Here is a 19201-nt window from a genome sequence, read left to right as displayed (position 1 = left end):
AATTATGAGAATAAAGTTGAAATGTTTCGAGAAAAAAGTCGAAATGTTTCGAGAATAAAGTCATAATGTTTTTGAGAGTAAAGACGAAATGATTAGAAAATAAAGTCGAAATTATGAGGATAAAGTCAAAATATTTTGAGAATAAAGCAGAAATTTTGAGAAATAAGTTGAATTGTTTCGAGAATAAAGTCAAAATGTTTCGAGAATAAAGTCGACATTATGAGAATAAAGACTAAATGTTTCGAGAATAAAGTTGAAATGTTTCAAGAATTGAATTGTAGCAATTAAAGTTATGATATTTTGTATATTTTAGCCTTTTGTGCATGAAAATGGCCTGGATTGGGAGTACCATGAGAAGTTGCCAAGCCACTTCCAATCGGGGCCATTTGCATGTACAAAAGGCTAAAATATACTCTCAAAATATTATAACTTTAATCTCATAATTGCTACAAATTAATTCTCGTAATTTTGACATTATTCTCAAAATATTTCAACTTAATTCTCGTAATTTTGACTTTATTATCAAAACATTTAGACTTTATTCTCATAATATTACAACTTTATTCTCGTAATCTTAGATTTTTTTAATGTGGCACTAAAGCGCCCTCAAACTATATAACTCATATTCTTCCTTTAATGTTATTTCATAATTTTAATGACACTACTATAAATCTGATATCTGTAAAATAATATAAGGTAAAAGTTTAATAATCAGAAATAGTCTCTATAAGAATGTAAGATAAAGTTTTTACCCAAAGCTTGCCACTTCAGTCATCTTGGCCGAGTTGAAGGTCCTCTTGCATGTTTCACCTCTCAGCCAGTTGGAGCACAAAAAGTGTGTGACCTCCTGTGTTTGTAAATCCTGCACCGTGATTCTGTCCAAATACCTGATGGAACATTTGTAATGTGTGACATAGCAATCTAATATAATTATAGCCATATTGCTTTCCACAGATCAGGGTCGTCCAGTCCTGCTCCTGAAATTGCAATGTTGTTCAAACTTCCCCAACAAACATGCCAGGATGTTTCTAGTCATTTTAAAGTGCAGTGAGTTGGTGCAGTTAAAGCTAAAGACTGACAGACTGTGGCTCTACAGAAGCAAGATTGGACACCTATGCCATAGATTAAGGATTTTGAAAGTGAAATTAGCACTTGGACCTTCTTCAATAAAAACCAATGTTGTTTAATCAACAGCTAGTCTTACATTATCAGATAAAGGGAAAAGGATAGCTTTCAAGAGCTATCACAAGTCACAAACTCTACTTTAATTCAAAGTATGATTGTATCATTACATTTTTTTAAGTTTTAGCACATTTCTGGCAAAAAGTTTGGAAAAATCATGACTTCTAGATTAAAATGTGACTATTCTATATCTATTTTTATAAAAAAATGTTTTTTAATTGTATTTTATTTATGTGTATGTTTGTTTTGCCAAATACAAATGCAAAAGGAATAGTACGCAACACAAAATACTTACCTCATTTTAAAGTGTACTCTGTTTCTGCCTTGCTATGCAAAAATACGAAAAAGCATGCAAAAGCCTGGACATGCCGACACTTACCAATCAGGGCTTCCACCTGAGTTGTCATGCGATATGTCAATGCTTTGTAGTTCTCCAAGAGAGAAGGGCATACTGAGCACGAAAACATCCACCCCTCCCCTCTCAAACACTGGCTTCTCAGGGTCAGACAAATTGAAAACTTCACTTTGCCCATCTGTGAACTGGAGGGTCACCATTACCTGACAAAAACAGACTTGAATTAAGCACCTTCTAAACTTATCAATAGTATCGCTAAAAAGCCAAAAGTTCCTTAAGTTGAGAAACATAGGCCAGGGAAGACAAGCACAGTGTGTATCACCTTCGCAGTGGTGCCAGCCCCTCTTCTATGGCCTGTTTGAACATTCACAAGGTAGTTGTACATGGCACATGGATGGTTGTCCTCCAAAAGAGTCATCTTACGCTGTGGACACAGGTATTTTACCACATCATTTTTCAATTTTACTTTGGTGAAAGTAAAAAAGCATTCACATTTATTTAAAAGTGACTTTTTTTCCTAGCTTTTGAAACTAATACAATTAAGACATAGTAACCGAACTTAAACTTAGAAACCTATTTGTGAGCCTGGACCACAAAACCAGTTTTAAGTAGCACGGGTATATTTGTAGCAATAGCCAAAAATACATAGTATGGGTCAAAATTAAAGATTGTGTTCCATGAAGATATTTTGTAAATTTCCTAACGTAAATATATCAAAACCTAATTTTTGATTAGTACTATGCATTGCTAAGAACATCATTTTGACAACTTTAAAGGCAATTTTCTCAATATTAGATTTGTTTGCACTCTCATTTTTCAGATTTTTTTAAATACACTGTAAAAAGTTTTCACCAGTTTCAACTTAAAAACATAAGTTCAGCAGCTGCCTTAAAATTTTAAGTTAAATCAACTTAAAACTACTATTAATTTCAACTCACGACAAAAAACAATTGTTAAAATGACTTGTACTTTTAAGTTTATTTAACTTATGAGTTGAAATTGCTTGTACTTTGAAGTTGATTGAACTTAAAATTTTAATGCAGCTGCTAAACTTAAGTTTTTAAGTTGAAACTAGTGAAAACGTTTTACAGTGTAGTTGTATCTCAGGCCAAATATTGCCCTATCCTAACAAACCATACATCAATAGAAAACCTATTTATTCAGATGATGTATAAGTATCAATTAAAAAAAAAGACCCCTATGACTGATTTTGTGGTCCAGGGTCACATTTAATGATATGTTTCTTAATGTCCTACTATGTAGTACTCTAGGACACACCACATTAAACTGAAAACCAATATCCTGAAACTTTTTACCTGTTGATTTTACCAGTCTAATTAAGTCTAGTTCATTTACAAGGATGATTATGACATAAGTAAAGCATACTGGTTTAGGTTAAAGTGGTGTGTTGTGACTGAAGAGACATCTCTACACAACATCAAATGACCATTATATTTTACTTGGAAATGCACTTCAGCGGCTGCTTTAAATAAATGATTTTACTTGTCAGCTCAATCAGGAAAAAAAAATATCTTCATGTTCTGGTGCCGAATTTACAAAACATTCTTAAGAATAGAATTCTTCTCAACTGCCATTACTTATTATTTTCTAGTTTAAGTTATGAATGTCTTAATCTTAAGGATTTTTTAATGTCTAAGACTCTGATCTCCAAAAATGGCTTCTTAACTCAAATGTAACTAGGATTTTGTCAGCTGTTTTATTGTCCACTAGGTGAAAACTATAGGTTCGGTCATAGCACCTCTCTCCTCAACAAGCCTTATGAGAGTAAATGTGAGTATACTGTACCGTTCTGAGAGCTTTGCGGTCTGCATACCAGGCCCACATTACAACCACCAGGAAGAGGGCAAAGAAGCAGCTGAGTAAAACCACCACTATATAGTTCTCATTTACTGTGGCAAACAAAGCTGCTGTCTGGGACAAATCAACTTGGTTGGGCATCACGAAGAAGGAGCTCCCAAAGAACGTTGTGTGGTTGCACAAACAGTGAGTTAGGTTCGGCATTGTATTCTGACCAACCTTTGGATAGACATAATATCATAAACATCATGAAAAGACTCCATATTAAATGTACATATTAAGTGAGCAACCATTATAGAGTCTTACCATGCAGCCCTCTCTACTCCAGACTTCAAGTGCTGCGTCCCAAAACAGGCACTTGGTCACAAAAACTGAGACTTTGAAGGCCATCTTCACACTTGAGGAATAATCAAGTGGTGATACTGCCACCTTCCAGCCCCCCTCAATTCCCTTTCTCATTTCAGGGGTGATCAGCCAGCGATAATTGTCTGTTGCACAAATAATGCAAGGGAAAGGTTTATCTCATGATGATTTAGTGTTCATCTCTTCATAACAGTAACATTTATTTTTTAAACTTTACCTTTGTAGGTTACATTAGTGCTTTGATTCAAATAGGTGGCATTTGCCTCCTCTGGTGGGTACAAAGTTAATCTAAGCGTCACGTTTTGATTTGGCATTACTGTAACAACCACAGTCACATTTACGTCTGAGATGTTGAATCTTGAGTTGACAGTAAACCCTGGTTTCCAGTCTATATCTACAACTTCGGGCTCAGGAGCTCCAGGCCGTGGCAGATATATCTGTACAGAGAGAAGCATTAGCAGCTGCTTATTACTTACAATGAAATTGAATTCAATTGCTTAATTCAATGAAAAAAATTTAAAGCAGCTTTACACAGGATAAATGTTTCTGTGTTCAGTGTTCACATATTTGAAATTAATGAAGTAAGCCCAATATGGTTATCTAACTAATATGTAACAAAATGATTTCAGTTATTTGTTCTCACCTCAATATTCTCTGGAAGATTTGAGAATTTGACTGGATAGCTTCCATTCTGCAAAGAAAAGCTGCACGTTGTTCCAGTGATACTTTCGTTGGACCTTAATTCCAGTGGATTCTCTTTAAATTGGAAGAGCTGTAATAGAGTTTCAAATAATGATCATAGCTGTGAAATGATTGCAAATGGTCTGAACTGACTGTAAACGGTCTCTATATGACAGGGTAGGGGTTAAAAATAATAAGACTGCTTGAACACGTCAGCAAAAAACTACAAATAATTTTAGAAGCTTTTTGGTATAATGTGCTCTGATAAATAAAAATACAAAGCACAATAAGACCAGAAATATGTACTATTTTAGGAAAGTAAATGGAATTAATTCTTTCAAATGGACTGTACTGTAGAAATATTAATATACACAGTCCAAAAATAAACATGAACCTGATTTTATGCCCTGGGTTTAAAAACAGGACTTTGATACATCAGTGAATGCCATGTTAACAAACCTGAACATTGACATTCCCAGCGGGCAGTTGACTTGTCATTGCAGAAATAGACGGAAGTTGGCAATATCCTCCATCGAGTGAGCCAAGGGTTTTTCCACCCAGGGTACTTGAATCTTGCCTGTGGAGACACAGCTGTACATCAAATATGAACCATTGCAGATGATGACATAGTAATCATTCAAATAATATTGACCTGGTGACATAAATGGTGCCTGTTGGAAGTTCCTTGACAATGTTACCATTGACAGTCAGAGCCTTCCCAAAAATTTGGCCGGCAAGAACGATAAGTTCCTCAAGCTGTTTAAAGAAAAAGAAGAAATATTCAGAGATGAAAAGCTATAACAATGTAAAGTATTCACCTGTAGAAAGACATAATCAGCCTCAAAAGCATTTGATCCATTGGTAATTTGACTTACTTCATCCATGTTGTCAGGTTCACACTCTTGTGAGTACAAAAGCATGGCTGCAGTGCTGTTCATAATTTCTTCAAGCTGGACTGGAGTCATTGTAACGCCCGTTACGAGGTGATCATATAAGTTTTGCAGGTATTTGACCTATCCGAGTAAGTGAAAGAAAATAATTTACATTGGTACATCAATGTGTGATGGCGAAAATAAATGGTATAGTATGTTGGCCCAAAACCAGTGTGAGAGTTTAAGGCCAGCTAAATGGACTGTTCTTTGGCCTATTGTGCCGATGCTGGGATTTCACTATATTTACTTTTGTTAATTATGTTCATGTATTAAAGTCTAGCAGACTTGCTGGGTTGCACAAATGAGAATATTAACTTGCTGGCTAACACAAATGAGGATATTTTTAATTTTATTTTTTGTAAGTAAAGGTCTGATATGCTGGACAGACAGAAAATATGATGTAAATATAATGCATGAACCACCTTATTGTCTTTTGATAGTTCTTCTGCTGTTGTCTCCAAATCCTTCAACATGTTTTTGGCATTCTGCAAGATTGACAAGAAGGGTTAAGAGTATCTCACGAGTTGTTGTTGAGATTGTAATTTACTTTGTATGGCAGCTTTTTAAAATATGTGGATAAACTGGGACTACATCCTTTTTTTAATGTAATGATATTATTTACACAGTGTTTGATTATGGTCATATCAAACACTGTGTAAATAATATCATTAATTATCAAGTAGCAAACTTCTTTACAATCATAAACCATTAATCATGATATGTAATGAGGCATTTTAAGCAAGATACCAAGTGGTCTTGTATACTAGTAATTTCTTTTTAATTTATTTTTCATAAAACAGATCTGGATCTAAAGAGGTAACCCTAGTGAAATAAAACATAGGCCTAAATTCTTTTACAATTGAATAACCTCACCAACCTCCAAAACTGCAACACTATTTCCTATACTGGTTGTCAATGTTGTCAACGTGTCAGCGAGACTTCTGCGTCTCCTTTTGTTTTCTTCGCCTGATGTCAGATGTTTATTTAAATCTGCAACAGTATAAATACATTACATTCTGTTCCATATTTTAAAAAAAATGTACTAATCGATTTCATTTCTTGACAGTCCAGTTATTCTGATCTGATTCACATCATCAAATAATGTTGTTGTATGTTATGTCTGTGTCAAGGAGAGGTGATTTGTTTCAGTACCTCGCGTGCAGACGGAGCTAAAGCTCATACTGCAGTCGGGTGTGGTCACCAGCTGAAATGGATCTTTGACCATATAGGTGCAAGCCAAGTTATCTTTGTTGACATCATTGCCATCGTTTTTAACAGGTTTAAATCCTGTAAACACAGCCAAACATATAAAAAAATCTCTATGAATGATATAATTTAATTTATTTCATTATATACTCTTAAGGAAAATATTCTTCAATGTTTTTTTACAACAACTCTCCAGGATAAGCAAAGAACATTTGTAAAGGGATCTTGAGTTGTATTACTATATGGTTCTTCGGAAATATATTTTGGGGGTACATAATTGGTTCTTCAAATTGATTTGGTTATAATTTAACCTTTATGTTTTGGCAAAACAGTAGCAGTACCTACTAAAATACCAAAAAAGGAAAAAGAAGGTGCTTGGTTCCATTCACATCTAGCACTTTTTCAAGTCAATAAAAGAATCCACCAAAGAGCAAAAAAACTGAATTCTTGAAATTTGTTTTTTTTTGTTCACTCAGAGGAAGGTCCTGCGTGACTGAAACGTCTGTTTGACTTTAACATACACTAAACACTTTTTTTGCACTTTATAAGAATAAAGAAGATTGCTAGTATCTCATCAGTTTGCCCTGCCTAATCAAATTTCCTTCTTAAAAACTCATTGGAAAGTCATTGGAACATAAAACATGGTCACACTTTAGTTTGAAGACCAATTCTCACTCTTAACTAATTATAAACTATGAATTTTGCCTCAGTAAACTCCTAATTGGCTGCTTATCAGGTAGTTGTTAAGTTTAGGTATGGGGTAGGATTGAGGGATCTAAACTATGGCCATTAAGAATAAGGCATTAATATGTGCTTTATAAGTACTAATAAACAGCTAACATGCATGATAATAAGCAAAGTGTTACCTAAATCTTAAATCAAAAGATCTCATGAGACATGAAACAGCTTGTTACATTTAACTTTTGCCATTTATCAGCACATTTTATTTTAAGCACAGGTTTGACTTTCCTTGTTCCTTAGAAGTCCACAGAAGTACTGAGGGTTAACATGTGGAAAACTTTACTCACCACTGATGGAATTTTTGTACATCAAGTCCCGACTGACCCACCACGGTCCAGTTTCTGTGGACGAGGCAAGTAGGAGCTCCTTAATTTCAACATTCAGGTCCCTCAGAAGATGTCCCCCTTGTTTTTCACAGCTCTTTTGGGCTTCAGCCCATGGCATGGATTCCTGAACAATCTCATACGCTATTCCTCCACGAATTTCCAAAATTCTCCTCCCATACTCATATTTCTCCTGTCCACGTTCTTCTGGTTCATCCTTACAATTTGTAAGCGGCATCAAAACAATTGAAATCCAACAATAAACCAGCACTTTCTTTGAGAAAGCCATGACTGATGATCGCTGAAAAGCAACCTTCAGTCTAGGAAAGTCTGTGTGGACTGAAAAACAGGGAGCCTACGTTCATCTTAGGCAAATCTGAAATCTCACTTTGTGAAAACAGTGAATGTGAACTAACTTCATTAGGGAAATGGGAGCAGGCACTCAAATACATGCAAAGTCTGACTTTAAACCAAGATTCTCCATTCCAAAAGTCTCCAGTACATTGTTATCCATGATCACAGATTTGTGAAATCAAGAACTTTTATTTCTAATTTAAAGTCTCACAGTCCTGTGCAGTGATGATGAAAAATAATTACCATTCTCTGTATTACTGTATGTATTAAATACTTAACACTGTGTAATAGACAAATAAGGAGAAGCACTCATTACATAAAGTACCTTGGTAATAACATGGTACACTGATGGCACTGAATGCCATGGTACATATAAAAAAAGTGCTAAAACATGAAACGTTTTCACACTATTTTTACAAATACAGTAAAATTCTAGTACTAAATATATTAAGTAATAAAATATCATGTTAAAATATATAAATATTATATCAAGTACATTACACGTTTTCTTTTTTAACAAGTGCAACATTAGCAAACTGTGTTTATAATTGTCACATTTAACAATATTAAATGTTACATCAAAAATTCCACTTAATTAACTGTTAATTTCACACATTCAGCTGTGTTATCTAACAAATATCTCAAATGAAATTCTCCCTCAGGTTTGCTCCTATTTCGTTCTCGCGAGATTTCATTCAGGAAGTGAACAGCGAAGCGCTGCACGCACGTTGTTTGGATGGTGTCATGCAACACTCATGGCGGGACGACTGAAGGTGAATAAGCGATGTGTCGCTGGTCTTAGACAAAGTTTTGTGGGTTTTTTAAGGTGTCACCAGCATAAGCAGAGCATGCGTGTACAGATAAATAAGTAGCACTTTTTTGTTGTTTTGCGTCTTACGTGTATTGAATCAGCTCCCAGTTTGTGTGAATATATAATGGAAGTAAACCTTCTGTAATGCCCTGAAATCAAAGTAAAGTCTCAGGTTTATTGAATTGCTATGGTAACTTTAATTGCATTACACGAGCAAAAATACCAGGATAATACCTTGAGTATTTTGGACATTTACCTTTGAAATATTACAGTACATAAATATAGTTACCATTCAGTATTATAGTATTACATCATGGTATTATACCACCACTGATCCATAGTGCTAACTTAGTACTTTTTTTTTTGTAAAGTTAGGCTTTATAGTATTAACATATCTGACATAATACTAAATATACATAATATTAACATAATACTGTAATAAAAGTCAAAATTTCAGTACCAAGACAAAGACAAAATCTTTGATGAGCCTGATATTCAGTTTGGAGTTTTAGCCCACGTTTATAGTGTGTGCTTGAGATAGTTTCTTTTAAAATGGGGCACTGTCTTTTTTTCTAGAAAAAAAATGTGGTCTCTTGTTACTTAAGTATCCTCTCTTGACCTTTGCAGAAACAAGCGAAAGATGCCTTAAAGATCATAGGATGTGGCAGCGCCCTGTTCCTGGGATACCTCACAGCCTCCGGAGATGAGCGCTTCTATGCCAGTGCTCTCATGCCTGTGCTGCAGAGGTTTGTGGGGGCAGAGACGGCTCATGTCATGGCTGTTCGGTTGATTGGTCTTGGACTTGTGCCTCACAACAACTACAAGGACCCAGCCTCACTGGTCAGCATGTTAAATATTAGTGATAAACTTCTATATGGATTACAAAAAAATAGTCAATGCTGTTACATAAATGTTTCTAATACAAAAGCTGAGGCAGCGACTGCAAATTTGACATCTTTTATTCTTTTGATCATCATAATCAATCTCACAATATGTTTTTCCTTATTTGTACAGTCTCCTTTGTGCTGGCCAGTTTTGTTCTGTAGAATGTCACTATGTGCTGGAAGATTTTAAGACTGTAAGATTTGCCAGTAAGCATTAAGATATGTGACCCTGGACCACAAAGCCCAGACATAAGCGTCAGTTTTTGAAACTGAGATTTTCTATACATCATCTGAAATATACATATGCAAAGCTTTCCATTGATGTATGGTCTGTTAGGATATGACAATATTTGGCCGAGATACAACAAAATCTGGAATTTGAGGGTGCAAAAAAATCTAATTATTGAGAAAATTGCCTTTGAACTTGTCCAGATGAAGTTCTTATAAATGTATATTACTGTAGGAAATATACAAAATCTCTTCATGGAACATGATCTTTACTTAATATCCTAATGAATTTTGGCATAAAAGAAAATTTGACATTTTTGACCCATACAATGTATTGTTAGCTATTGCTACAAATATACCTGTGCTCCTTACGACCAGGTCCAGGGTCACATGTATTTTTGCTTTAATTACAGAGTGGTTGCCCACATTCTTGGCCATGTAGTGTATGTGCATTATATTGGCCACTCTGGATTATTTTTAATTTTTTTAAGGAAGTTAAAGGGATGGTTCGGAGTAGAATTGACTTCATTGCAATGCACTCCGAAGCCCATGTAAATACCCCATCCGAAGTTTTTTTTACCTTAGTCAAACATTTATGGAGATATTAGAGTTTTTCGAATTGCTTGTTACAGGAGTGATTGGTACATGTGATGTATCTCGTAAATTGCACCACTAAACGTGCAAGTAATCTTACCAAACTTGTACAGTAGTGTAAATAGATTATGTACTCACAAAACGCTGCATCGGAACATTTGTAAGTCCACCATGAGTGTTTTAAAAACACGTTTTACCCGAGAACTACTAGTCTCAAAAACTACTAATGGCGACACGTCGACGTCACGTCCCTGGTTTGAAAAAAGCACGTAAAAGTCCTCCTACAAGTTGACATGCACACAGATGTAGTAGGAGGACTTTTACGTGCTTTTTTCAAACCAGGGAAGTGACGTTGACTTGTAGTTTTTGAGACTAGTAGTTCTCGGGTAAAACGTGTTTTTAAAACACTCGTGGTGGACTTACAAATGTTCTGATGCAGCGTTTTGTGAGTACATAACCTATTTACACTACTGTACAAGTTTGGTAAGATTACTTGCACGTTTAGTGGTGCAATTTACGAGATACATCACATGTACCATTCACTCCTGTAACAAGCAATTCGAAAAACTCTAATATCTCCATAAATGTTCGACTAAGGTAAAAAAAACTTTGGATGGGGTATTTACAAGGGCTTCGGATTGCATAGCAATGAAGTCAATTCTACTCCGAACCATCCCTTTAAAGTAAAAATTTTCCACATTTATTTCCATCAGGAAGTGCATGTGATGGGTCGAAAATTCCAGAACCCAGTTGGGTTAGCAGCAGGCTTTGACAAGCATGGAGAGGCAGTGGATGGCCTCTATAGGCTGGGCTTTGGTTTCGTAGAGGTGGGAACTGTAACCCCAAAGGCACAGGAGGGAAACCCAAAGCCACGTGTGTTTAGACTGGACTCAGACCAAGCCGTCATTAACAGGTATGGCTACATTTCATCTACAAAGACAAAGATACTGTGATATGTCTCCAGGCTCTCAGAATAGAATTTGATGTCTGTTTTTCCAGCCTTTGTCTTGGGCATCTTTGGGTTGTCTTCAGCCACCTCAGTAAGCTTCACATTCTCTCTCAGCATAAATGAGTACACCCCCTCTGAATTAATCAATTATTCTTTACTTTAAAGGGTTATGAAACCCCCCTGGTTTCAGCACTGGCTAGCTCTCACCAGTTTTGAAAAATGGTGCAAAAGGGGGCGTGGTGCGCTCGCTGCGTGGAGAGGGGAGACAGACAACTTTGGGTTCAGACAGTTTCATTTCGCTCCCGTCGAGTTTAAAACACAAATAAATGCACGGCCATTTGCACTGTGTATCTAAAACATTTATATGAACGCGCTGTTGAACCTCTAATAACTGTTCAGGCTTATTTTGATGTGTTGCGTCAAGGAAAAAACGCTTGCACTTACTTTATGAATGAATCGCGTGTGCCCAAGTCTTACACTCTCTTTCGATCCATGAACGTTTCTCTCAGTTAATGTACGCAATCCTATAGTCTGAAGCGCCTGTCACAGCAAATCAGCACATGCTGTCATGAATAATTAAGTGAAGCGACTTCTCATAGGATATTTATGAGACACCGATGTGTCATCGATGTACTATAGTCCATTGCCACATCACAAATGGTGACGTCACCACAATGTAGATTTTAATCCCGGAAGATGAAAATAGTGCAAAACAGCTCAAAATTAACCAGTTATCTCTAACAATTAATATAACAGATGCTAACGTTGCTTTCTATGATGTGCAACACAAACACTTCTGCTAAAATCGCTGAAAAAGTAATCTGGGATTTCATAACCCTTTAAAGACAGATAAGGATTATTTGAAGATATAATATTCAAGCAAGTTATCTTGATCAATTACCAAAGAAGCATTTCAGAATTAGATTTTCTTATCAAAGTGCTAAAATGTTGTTTCAAAAATAAGTACACCCTCCTGAAAGCTACCTAATAAAACGATTACATTTTTATTAGTGGTGGGCCGTTATCGGCGTTAACGTGCTGCGTTAACGTGAGACTCTTATCGGGCGATAAAAAAAAATATCGCTGTTAATCTATTCTCAAAGTTGGGTTGGGAGCTGGGTCTAAACTACGTGAGCTATGATGACTTTCACCTTGATATTTTAGCGCGGATGACGTATACCTAGTCGAATTGCACTGTAGGGGGCGAGAACGAGTCTTCAACTTCTGTGAAATTACCACATCAAATGAGACGTGCAAACATGAATGCAGCTATGAAGCCGCTTCAGGGCAGGTGCGTTGCTAGACCCTTTTTACTGGGGCACGTGAGTTATAATTTACTTTGATAATCCCGAAATAAAGACATTAAACTATATGCAACAACTGAATTGACGCTTCTAAAAGCAACGCAGTTTAACCCAAGACTATGCACGCAGATATCCATGCCGGTGCGCGTCTGTGCAGCACGCGCACGTCGTGCAGCCTTTTGCACAGAAGTACATGGTTACACAAGTTTGTATACATAATTATGTTGTAAATGCAATTGTCAAGCAGTTTGTGATGCATTTTGGAAACAGGAGATGAGCGCCTGATCTAATGCGCCACCTGGCCCGTTCTCGAAGACTTACTTTTAGTCATTATTTGCACACATATTCTGAATGCCTTCAGCAGAATTCAAATTAGCCATTTTAATCTAGATTAATCTAGATTAATTCCAAGATTTAATCTAGATTAATCTAGATTAAAAAAATTAATCTATGCCCACCCCTAATTTTTATTTTTAGCTTATATTTTGTACAATATTATTTATTTATTAAACAGAAAAATATGCAAGTTAAAGGCAATTTTTGATCAAGAGATAAACAAGTAGTTTCTTGACAATTAAAGGTGTTATGTAGCCTATTGAATCATTCTCAGATTTAATGCTGTCAACATTGGAACCAGTTGAGAGTTTCAAGAACAATGGACTTGTAGTCTCGCGTAGCCAGACCTTCAGACTGACGGCTGAAGGTCTGGAACTCATGGCAGCTTTCATTGGCCAAGGCCCGCCCATAAGACCGTTTGATCGACATGTTAAACAACCAATCACAGTTCGTTTCGTTCAGCGTCACGTTTCGGTGCGTGGAAATGCCCCCACAACAACAGACTGGCCTGCAACAAGTCAGTCATTGAAATAACCAGCATTGAAAGATAATGAAGAAGAGGGAGAACTAGCAGTAAGTCAGTAATTTGTTCGCGAACGTCGCAAATGTGTATAACAACAATGGCGTCTGCATAAGCACCTTTTAGCAAAACGCCGAGTAAATCCGCCTGCGCTTTGTTTCCCGGCGGACCGAAAATAAACGCGACACTCGCGTCTCCCGGAATTCCGGTCAAATTCTAATCAGATGACGACTTCGACATTCCTGAAGTGTTTCCAGTTAAGTGTACCATATGCATCAGACGTTTAGCCAACGTTCCGTGGGCGTGACGTCTGAGGCTGAGACTAATGGACTTGTGACAAGGTCCCTGAAGCTTTCATTTCAATATGGATGATTTTGCTAAAAAGAAAAGAGAAAGAAAAATACCAAACAAGTTTCTCAGAGCTGGCAAAAGCCACCACTGTGTGATATAATACAAAAAATAGAAACACAAGATGTTACTACTCTCTCTTCATTCCCTGCGTTGTTGGCCATTTATTTAACATGAAAATGACAATATGCTTTCTCCCAGAGTGAAAATCCTTCTGTATTGTACCCAACTCTAACACTCTTGAGCACCAAGAGTGTGCTCTCATAACGTGTAAACACATTATGAAATAAATGTTTTTCTCCAATGCATGTTGGCTACCACTATTGGCACCCCTAGAAAATATATTCATTCATTCAAGTATATTCATTCATATTTACATTTTGTACCACACCAGGATTGACTGAAATTGTCTAGCAGTGACTTCCTGTTCCACAGGATTATACATTTGAGGAACACAAAGGCCAAATTCTCTTATTCATCTATCACAAGGTGAAAACCAAAGAATGTAGTTCTGATGTAAGAAAATAGCTAAAGCATTGAAATTTCCCATTTCCACTATTTGGGCAATAATTAGGTTCAAATCAACTAGAAATGTTACAAATCTGCCTGGAAGAGGATGTATGTCTGTATCATCCTAATGCATGCATTAGAATTACAGAGATAAGTTGAATCTTGGTGTCAGAAAGCCTAAAAAATATATCAAACAGTCCCTACATCACCACATGTTCTTCAAATGGGTTTTAAGACTACAGTATATTTAGTTGTCAGACACAACTGGGACTTAAAATGGGACTGGCTTCTATGGTCAGATGAAACATAAAAAAATAGCTTTTTGACAGCAAACCCACCAGATGGGTTTGGTGCAAACAGAGAAAAAAGTAGCCCATGTCCACAGTTAAATATACTGCTGGATCTTCATTGTTGTGGGCCTATTTTTCTGAGGTCCTGGACATCATGGTATCATGGATTCTATCAAATGCAAACAGATAAAAAACCTAAACCTGACTCCCTCTGTAAGAAATCTTATAATTGACTATGTTACTTTGGACAATGATCCAAAACAAACACAAAAATCAACACAAAAATGTGTCACTGAGCACAAAATGAAGCTTCTGCCACAGCTGTCTCAGTTCCCTGACCTGAACCCTGTAGAAAATGAGTGGGGTGAACTGAAGAGAAGCACCAACATGGAGCTGGTATTCTGAAGGATTTGGAGAGATTCCGGGTGAAGGAATGGTCTTTGTATACTATACAAAATTGGCTAATTTACATATTTTTCAGATATTAATTTCCTTTGTTTTATTAGTTATATATTTATTAAATGTCAGCTTTACCATCTTTCTATGATTTGTATTGGTGGTCATTAAGAAATTTTTGTATTTGTTCGGAGGGGTGTATTCATTTATGCTGAGTACTGTATATTCTGGGATGAGTATAATCCATTATTTATAGAATGAATTTTAGAACCCAACACTTATTAGAAATGTTATTAGAAAAGTTCCTCTATAGCTTAAGTTGTCTCAGTAAGTCAAGTTGTACAGACTAGTTGGTGAAAGATTGCATAATTTAGAGTTAGATGGTATTAGCATTTCTCAGTCACACATACAGTGTTTATTTTCTCTATGGAGAATATGCAAATGAGGTGCAGGCGAGCCAGCTTCTCTTGAAGGAATCTGCCAGTTTAGCATTCAGTCATGTGCCTTGCTTCAGCATAACTTTAGTAGCTGTTATCAGTCTATTGAATACATTTAAAAAAAAAAAAAAAACACTTTTGTTCTGTTTTTTTTCCCCCTGAAAATTCACTACACACTACCTGTGATACATGTCCTTTTTTTGTTCATACTCCGTGAAAGTCGATTTTGTTCCAAATGGAAAATATTTGAATAAGTATACTGTTTTTTTCCATGAATATGCTTGAACATAATCTGAATTTCTGACTGGACATGGTTTTCTATTTTATAAGTGAATAACAAAAAGAGTGTCTTTGGTCTGTTGAATGTTAACATTGAACAATAAAAATATAATTGATGTCAGTCACACACCAATATTTTCAGCCAGTGTTGTGTACAGGTTCTTCACAGACATTCAAACAAGGGTGGAGTCCCTCCGGATGGAGTAAATGAGTGGCGTTTGTCCATGTTGCAAGTTTTGAATGCCAAATGCTGCTTGCCATTTGAAAGTTGGACTTTCTCTTTTAAAATGCATGTGATTTAAACAAACCCCAAACCTAAATAACAAACTGTAGCAACACTACTATTTTTGATACAGACACAATGGCTTCAGTTGTGTTATTTTTGTAATCAAAAAGACCCAAAAAAAGACCCTTAGACTTGTTAGTCTTTCTTTTTTTGGTCATCTAATTCTTGCCTGGTATTTATTCACTGATACATAAATACTGTGGTGCAGTAAAGTGGTCAGATGGAAATCCCATGGTTTTGTCATGATTATAAACCTAATATGTGACCCTGGACCACAAAACCAGTCTTAAGTCGCTGGGGTATATTTATAGCAATAGCCAAAAATACATTGCATGGGTCAAAATTTTCAATTTTTCTTTTATGCCAAAAATCATTAAGAAATTAAGTAAAGTTCATGTTCCATGAAGACTTTTTGTAAAATTCTTTCTGTAAACATATCAAAATGTAATTTTTGATTTGTAATATGCATTAAGAATCTAATTTGGACAACTTTAAAGGTGATTTTCTCAGTCTTTTTGATTTTTTTGCATCCTCAGATTTCTGATTTCAAATAGATGTATCTCGGCCAAATATTGTCCTATCCTAACAAACCATACATCAATAGAAAGCTTATTTATTGAGCTTTCGTATGATGTATAAATCTCAGTTTTGTCAAATTTAACCTTATGACTGGTTTTGTGGTCCAGGGTCACATATATGGTATTTACATGATACTGCAATTAATACCATCTGCCAGTGTGTCCACAAACCAAGGTAGTGCCATGGAACTGTTTAGTAAATGTCAAATACTTTTGTATACTGTAACTATTTCACTAATAATTCATGTATTATACCTGTGTTGTGGTTTGTGTATTTCAGATATGGGTTCAACAGTTGTGGCCTTTCTGCAGTGCAAGAAAGGTTGAAAGCCAGAAAGCATGTGCAGTCAGAACTAACAAAAGGTAAATAATAGACACACAATTTCCTCATTTTAGTCACATTTACCATGAAGGATAAGTTTCCGTATGTTTTTAAAATTTTTCTCAAGACTGTGAACATATCTTTACATAACATAATTTCCCTTAATGCCTTGGAAATAAGACATTCAGTGTTTTTTCCTACTTATTTGAATACATCTGTTCAGCTGTGCCAGGAAAGGTCCTGCTGCCCTGACAGTATAAATTTCCAATATCAGCAGGTAATCCTCTTGGCATCAATCTGGGGAAGAACAAGCTTTCTACAGATGCAGCGTCAGATTATGTGGAGGGAGTGCAGACACTGGGTCCACTCGCTGACTACCTAGTAGTGAATGTTAGCAGCCCCAACACTCCTGGCCTTAGAGACCTACAGGGCAAGGAAGAACTGCGCCACCTTCTGGACAAGGTAGTTCATCATTCCATTTCTGAATGGATATTTTAATTGGGATGGGCAATGCCACATCTTTTTAAACGTGATGTAGAAACAGTACAGATCCTTGATACAGTTTGGTTATGTGATTTATCAAAATAATGTTCAATGATAAAAGAAGCAAATATAAGCACAATTAAATAAAAATGTCTGTACCAAACCAATATTGCAATTAAATAATAGTAAAGTAATATATTTAAATATAAATATAAATTATATAAACTAAAATACCATGTAACATGTCATTGCATGCTGGTGTATATTTTTCCACAAGTGAAAAGTAGCACCCCACCAGAATGAGTTTTTATTTTGTCTTTAGTAGGGATGCACGATATGAAAAATTCTTACCGATACCGATAGCCGATAATTAAGTCCTTCTTTTGGCCGATGCCGATACCGATACCGATAACCAATACATTCATATTTTTATATGATAATTTTGTGCACACAGGAGAATACAAAATCTAAGATAAACTAATGACATTTATATTATATATCTGGGTCTAACAATCATAGCAAACAGTCCTGACTCTTCAAAAATGTTTTTTTTTTTTTTTTTTTTTTGTGTAAGGCACCACAATTCTAAATAAAATAAAATGCTTTGACATTTTGTCAACCTGGAAAAAATGAAAAGTGCATCATGGAGTAAAGTCAGATGTCCAAATGTCTGTTAAAGCTTACATGTAGTCCATTCTTATTGATCATATTATGAATGTGTGCAGCAGCCAAATCATACAAGGCGGGGAATAAAACATCAGAATCGAGATAAAAACATCTCAACTCTTCAGAATGCTGCAAGCGCAACGCAGGTCATGTGACATGAACCAACCAATCAGCTTCATCCTTTCCCTTAATAACACTGAAAGCACTGGCAAGGTGGAGAAACAGCTTATCAAAGCTGTACAGGAATAAACATTTTTAAATAAATCTGATAACAGAGCTAACGTTACTGCAAGCGATTTTTAATGCTGAAAATCTATTTATTCTTTGCTGAAACTACCGCGTCTTTATGGAGAGCGCATGTCATGGCTGCTTAGCAACGGCAGACGCCACTGGAGCTCAAACTACAGAGCGGTTTGGCAAAGACTTTGGGTTTGGAAAGAAAGAGAAGGCGGCGCTTCAGCGTTTTCCACGCGTTTTTAGGCGCGACATGTGAACGGCCCCTAAAACAGATTCACCGCGGTGACGACCGCTGAAGTGAGATATAAGATTGTTAAAACTTAACGGCTTTTTACCTCCTCTCAGAATCCTTGTTAAACATGTGTTGCAAATAGCAGTAGCATTGTCCTCCTCTGTCACCGTGAAAAACTTCCAGACCTGCGAAGGCGATGATGACGACACAGATGATGACGTATTAAACGCGACAAAGGCCGAGAGTCACTGCAGTTTACAGCTGCAGTCACTTGCACTCGGAAAGCAGATGACTCTCAGATAAACCAGACTGATTGATTGATTTACCAGTAAGAGTACTTTATCGGATCGGGTTTCATTTATTTATCGGAGCAATAAAAATGACGTAATTTTTACCCATATCGGTCGATAATTTATCTGTCCGATAAATATCGTGCATCCCTAGTCTTTAGTGTTAAAGAGATAGTTCACCCAAAAATGAAAATTCTGTCATTAATTACTCACCCTCATATATTTCAAAACCTGTAAGACCTTTGTTAATTTTTGGAACAGAAATT

General features: G+C 36.1%; 1 protein-coding gene across 1 annotated transcript in view; it reads left to right on the top strand.

The window, feature by feature from the left end:
* Nucleotides 1-8702: 8702 nt before the first annotated feature.
* Nucleotides 8703-19201, top strand: part of dhodh (dihydroorotate dehydrogenase) — a 14781-nt gene continuing 4282 nt past the window's right edge. The window contains exons 1-5 of the mRNA XM_073836859.1: nt 8703-8728; nt 9394-9606; nt 11186-11385; nt 16986-17068; nt 17302-17489. Coding sequence (XP_073692960.1) covers nt 8711-8728; nt 9394-9606; nt 11186-11385; nt 16986-17068; nt 17302-17489 — 702 coding nt within the window. The 5' untranslated portion in view covers nt 8703-8710. The remainder of the gene's footprint in view (nt 8729-9393; nt 9607-11185; nt 11386-16985; nt 17069-17301; nt 17490-19201) is intronic.

This window comes from Garra rufa, chromosome 3, assembly GCF_049309525.1.
Source record: "Garra rufa chromosome 3, GarRuf1.0, whole genome shotgun sequence".
Lineage (NCBI taxonomy): Eukaryota > Metazoa > Chordata > Actinopteri > Cypriniformes > Cyprinidae > Garra > Garra rufa.
Note: the sequence above shows the minus strand (reverse complement) of the source record. Positions and strands in the feature narration are given on the sequence as shown.